The 6,000-nt window shown below is 40.8% G+C and overlaps 1 protein-coding gene across 1 annotated transcript in view; it reads left to right on the top strand.

The window, feature by feature from the left end:
• Positions 1 to 3,945, top strand: part of LOC122939863 (gastrula zinc finger protein XlCGF17.1-like) — a 95,943-nt gene extending 91,998 nt beyond the window's left edge. Inside the window, exon 4 of the mRNA XM_044296059.1 lies at positions 2,716 to 3,945. Within this exon, the coding sequence (XP_044151994.1) occupies positions 2,716 to 3,410 (695 nt within the window). The 3' untranslated portion in view covers positions 3,411 to 3,945. The remainder of the gene's footprint in view (positions 1 to 2,715) is intronic.
• The last annotated feature ends 2,055 nt before the right edge of the window (positions 3,946 to 6,000 follow it).

Below are 6,000 nucleotides of genomic sequence, written 5' to 3' on the forward strand. Positions count from 1 at the left end.
CCTACAATAAGTCTCAGAAGGCACAGCAGCAGCAGCCAATTTAGTTTTTTTAATGTGATGGAAGCTTTTTATGTGCTGTGCCAACCTGATGCATATCAGCAAAAGCACATAGCCTGTCCCTTGACTCCATGGACTTCTGGAGGGAGATTGGAACAGTGGCTGGAACTGGCCAAGTTTGATATGTGTACTGTCTTGTCCAGCCGCCAGTGCAGGGTATTCAGTGTGGCAGGTGGCATTATCGCACTCCTCCAGCTGATGCCAAGGCGTAGATCTGCCAGAGAGTCATACACAGATTATGTGACAGGCCAATGGGAGCAGGTTCGAATTTGGTTGAATGTATTTGTTCCCTCTTCTGACTGATTCTTCAGAATTACACCAATAAATTTCAAGAAATTGGTTCCTCTCTAGTTATATACTTTTCATAATCAATGTATATATGAATCACAAGCACTTAAAGCAGTTGTCTGATCTGAGACATTTGGGTCTTATAGGTGCAGGACCAACCGCTGGGATCCGCACCTTTTATCGAGAACCGAGCGGCCCAAAGTGGTGTCTGGAGGACCCCTGTCCGGCCACCATCAAGCGCTGTCCCGCCACTGTTCCCATTTACTTCTATGGGCCTGACTGAAATTGCCAAGCCAGGGCTCGGCTATTTTTGTCGGCTCCATACAAATGAAAGGAGGGCGGCTACTCAAGCACAGTGCATTCTCCACCACTTTCGGGGCTCCATTTAGGCGATGGTTGCGGGTCCCAGCGGTTGGACCCGCACCTACCAGACAATAGTTGCATATCCTAGCAAAATGCCCCCATTGTCTCAGATGAGACAACCCTTTTAATATAAATGCATGAAAAAAGGAAGATGTCATGGTGTGGGCCGTGCAGTTTGTGTACTTGACAGTGACAGGCCTGAGATTTGGAGAGACCGCGGTGTGCACAGTGTCCTAGCTGCAGTGATGAAGTTCGGGTCACAGGATTATTCTTTGGCGCTATATGTAGTTTGTGTAATCAGGAAAGGCTGCAGGATAAGGCTACATTCACACAACAGTGAAAAATGGCACACAGCTGTTTTTAGAATGAATTAAACTCAATGGAACTATTCACGTGGCCATTTTTTCTTTTTTTTAGGCCAGTCAATTGTGGTTTTGAAAAATGGGCCATGTCCTATTTGTGACCGTTCTCGCTGTCAGATGGACCCCATTTAAATTAATGGGGGTGTCTTTAATGGTCATTTAGACAGGAGTGCATCCATGTAATGGGTGTTTAAAATCGGTACACTAGTGGAAAATGGCCTTTTAGGGGTTAAAATAAAAATAAATTGCCTTATCCGCTTGCACCAACGTGATGACATCACCATGCTCTCCCAGCATTATTGCTTAGGAGCGCATGGTGACATCCTCCCATTGAGAGTGTAGGTCCTTTAGCACCAAATGAAGCACAACTGTCTCTGCGCAGTGCAAGTGGATGAGAGGAGTATTTTCTTTTTTTCCCCATAAAAACAAAACCCTGCACATTATTAACCTTATTAATTATTACTGATGGGGAGCACCCTTGGGAACATTATCACTAACTGGGGCCACTATGGGGGGCATTATGTATACTGCAGGGGTTGGTAATTAAATAAAAAAAAAGCTAATAAAAAATAATATAAATCATCCTCAAATAATGGCCGTTGAAAATGGATGCAAAACGTCCAGACGACCAAGAAAGAGATGCAAAAATGGTTGATAAATGGCCATGAAAAACTGAATGTGGCTTTTTTTTTCGCTGTTGTGTGTAATGTAGCCTTAAGAGATCATACGAAAAGGTCTCACCACTGAACACTAGATATTTCCTACCTGCCTGTGAATAAAGACCCCAAGATATCCTGACCCAGGTGACTAACTCTGCATATTATCAATAGAAATTATATCTCAAGGAAAAGAACATGTTGAGCAGCTCCCCAATGGTCAGTGACAGTTTCCTGTGCTTCCTACTGGCCATTCTACTCTCCTCTCTTCCTCCGAGTCCAGCTGCTATATCTGTCATCCATTTTAGCCCCAGGTCTCATTCTGCGGCCTGCACTCTGCCCAGCAGCAGCTGTGATACAGTGATGTCATTGTACCTGCTGGGCTTAGAGGGAGAGCGCACAGACCTGAGATAATCCCCGGCCTGTGCGCTCTCCTCAGCTCAGCAGGAGAGATGACGTCATCATGTCTGCTGCTGGGAAGTGCATGATGTGCTCGGTATTACTTTTGTTAATTTTATTCATAGTATAGGAGCTTCACTGATGTAAAGAGGACACTAAGGGACAACACTACTGCAGGAGGTGCTCTAAGGGGCAAAACTAGTGCAGGGGGACACAAAGGGGACATAACTACTGTGTGGACATTCTACTGAGTGGGGCACCTAGGGAGCATCAGTACTGTGAAGAGGGCACTAAGGAGGAATTTCACTGTAAAAGGGACACTGAGGGGAGATAACTATTGTGTGGGGCACTAAGAGGGCATTCAGCGCCTCTTGTCTAGCGCTAGGAAATGTTTTATTTATAAATGACTGGGTGGGGGCCAACCATTTCTAGCTATGCCCCTCGGTCTACTATTAGATTGTGATTTGTTTAGACACCACTTTTTTTAGTCGATTCATACTTGAATTTTTTATATGAAAATGTTATAAAATTTCAATATAATTTTCTGGTATATTATTCATCAATAATAAAATGTGTTTTATTCTTGGCAGATGACTGTACCAGGAACTCAGAGAAACATCTGGTATCTTCAGATTTTGAAGTAGATGATTGTGGTATCACACAAAATGCATTTGAAGAGCATGCCAATATGCAAGATATACCCTCATCCAATCACAGTCACAATGCATCATTTGATTCTTTTAAACACGTCCGATCTTCTGGTTCATCACAGACTGTAACACAGAATAAAAGTCATAGAAGAGGTGCTAAACATCAAACAGCTCATGTAAGAGGGAAGCCATTTTCATGTTCAGAATGTGGAAAATACTTTAGATTTAAATCTGAGATTGTTATACATCAGAGAACTCACACAGGGGAGAAGCCATTTTCATGTTCAGAATGTGGAAAATGTTTTCACCAAGCATCACATCTTTTTATACATCAGAGAATTCACACAGGGGAGAAGCCATATTCATGTTCAGAATGTGGGAAATGTTTTAAGACAAAATCAGAACTTGTTATACATCAGAGAAATCACACAGGGGAGAAGCCATTTTCATGTTCAGAATGTGGGAAATGTTTTAACCGTAAATCAGCTCTTGATACACATCGAAAAATTCACACAGGGGAGAAGCCACTTTCATGTTCAGATTGTGGAAAATGTTTTAATCTGAAATCAGAACTTGTTATTCATCTGAGAATTCACAAAGCGGAGAAGCCATATTCATGTTCAGAATGTGGGTAATGTTTTAAGAAAAAAATCATAGTTAGACATAGAAGCCATCTTCATGCTTAATCCTTTAGTGACCACCAATATGTGTGTTTATTTTTGGTGGTTACTGCCTTTATTCTGTCAAATACTCCTTTTTACAGGGAGATAAATCAGTGCCTTGCTTTCAGTTACCAGAGGTGGCCGAGGGTTTGGAGAAATAATTAGGGCCACTTAAAAATAAATGGGCATTACACGAAATATAGGCTTGTCAGGAAACTGTTAGCTCTGGTGTTACTGGGCACATTTCATCAGTAATGTGAAATTTCTCCCAAAAAGTGACCCAGGCTAGGATTGCCTCATTACATAGAAGCCATTACTCACCCTCCTAAAGGTATACCATCTTTTTTCTATTTTTGTTTTACTCATTTTATTGAAGCATGTAAGGCATGGCATAGGTGCATACTGATCAACATCGTATCAAATAATGTAACATGTACATAAAGTAAAATCCAGTGTATATTCCTTGTATAAAATGTTATACATAAATGTGAGCGCAGCTTTATCCTATAACCTCTATTCAATAAAGTTAAATTTTTTATTCATTGAAGTATTCTCCTTTTCATATTGTGCCAGATATCAAGTAGGTGGTCCTTTTGTATACATGTGAAAATTAGATAACGTCAATGGTGATGAGCACCAACTTCCCCATACTTTCTGGAATTTTTCATGGCATTTCAAATTTAGAAATATTATATTCTCGTGCACATCGATGACATCTGTTATGAGGCAGTCTGCCCATTTTGTATAGTCTGGTAGGGGTCAGACAGCTCCTATGTAGCATAAATAGCTGTGTTAATCTATTGTTAAGCGATACAGATAAAACTGATACAGGCAAGATGCTTTAAAGCAGTGATCTGAGTTTATTAGGTTACAGATAAATCTTATATCAGAATTTTACTAGCAGACATCCGGCAGCTGTGGGCGTTACATAGCTCAAGTGAAAACCACGAAACACAGTGAAGCAAAACAGCTTGTCAGGTATATAAAGCAAATGCTTTATTATATCTCAAATAGAGTTCAATCGAGAACCTGATTATTTTGTGCAATCAGCAAAACAGGGTACAAGCGTCTATGCAAAAATATAAATGGTTTATTTTACAATAGTTTAAAATACAATAAAAAATGAATCAACGTAAATTTCAATAATATACAATGATATGCAGTACCCAGAATTCACCACTATATGGTGCCAACAAAACACTACTCAACCAACACAAGAATATTATGAAATACGGCTTTAGAAATTGAGAGATATACAATCAATGGATTATGCGGTAAACTCAATCAAGAAGATGACAGATACGAGCCCTTGCTCTGCCCCAAAATGATGACCAAATCTCAGATAATGGTAGTATTGCAACAAAACTTATAAATTATTGGCTTGATATCAAACTAGGGAATATAGAGATTCCCAACAGAAAGTTTCTCCAATATTATATCCTTTATTCAGTTATATGCATCGTAACTGAAATCTGAGAAAATACTGATGTAGCAACTAACGTTACATGTCCGCAAATTAGCGGCTATCTGGCTAAGTATCAAGCCAATTAATTTAGATCAATACTACATAAAACAAAAATATACATTACCCAATGGTCAAATGATGTGCAGAGTCTTGGGGCAATCAGCTCTCAACAGCGATGAGAGCTGACCCATGTTCTAAAAATACCCTTTCTAGTATTATTTTGTCTCTTTGGTCGCACAGGCCCAATCCATAGCCCTGTGTGTACCATTTATCTCCCCTGATGATATTCTGTGAACGAACTGAAACGTGACACGTAGGGAGCATCTTTTAGGGACTACTAGGGTTTCTGTCCCCACAGGGACAGGTATCCGGACGGGGACGCTCCTTGCGGGGTAAGTCCCCGTGTAGATAGGTAGGGCATACTAGCCCCTGCCCCCCATTCTTAGGGTTGCCTAGGGCTAACCACCTCGCCTCCAACCATCCTTGAAGGGGCTCATCTATCTTTTGTGTGTGAACGAGAAGCATCCAAGGACCGTTCTTCACCCCCAGTCTTCTCCATGAGACATCCTGATCAACAACCGGGTGAGAACGTTCCTGCTTTTTTCAAACCTCTGGTCACACTGTTTTTGTATGTATTACTTTGCCCGCTGGGCTGTCTTGTTATATTTGTTGTGTATAGAGGCTCCTCCTCTGTTGTCCATAATTTTAGATTGACCGAAAATAAATGCTAAGTTTTATCCCTCTGTCCTACGGGATCAGTACCTATTGCTACTTAATTTTGGGATCTAGTGGGCCTGTTTGATATACCTGGCCCTTTAGTTGATTCTCAACAGTTTTTCCCCATAATCCAAATGTTTTTCCAGAGATCTCCCTTTCTTTCTTTGTTTTTTTCTTTTCTTTCTGTCCTCCCTTCTTTTTTTCTGGTAACTGGTTTCTTAATCCAAAACTTATCAGATGAACACACCCTCCTAGTTTGGAACTTTCCAATCATTGTTGGAGGGGCGTGTGCATTGATAAAGAGCGTGACGTCATAATACTACCCAGAATGCACTTTTGCTACTGGTGTAGTATTAACTGCTCATATCTAGGTGGCACTGT

The sequence above is a fragment of the Bufo gargarizans genome, chromosome 6, assembly GCF_014858855.1.
Source record: "Bufo gargarizans isolate SCDJY-AF-19 chromosome 6, ASM1485885v1, whole genome shotgun sequence".
In the NCBI taxonomy this organism is placed as follows: domain Eukaryota; kingdom Metazoa; phylum Chordata; class Amphibia; order Anura; family Bufonidae; genus Bufo; species Bufo gargarizans.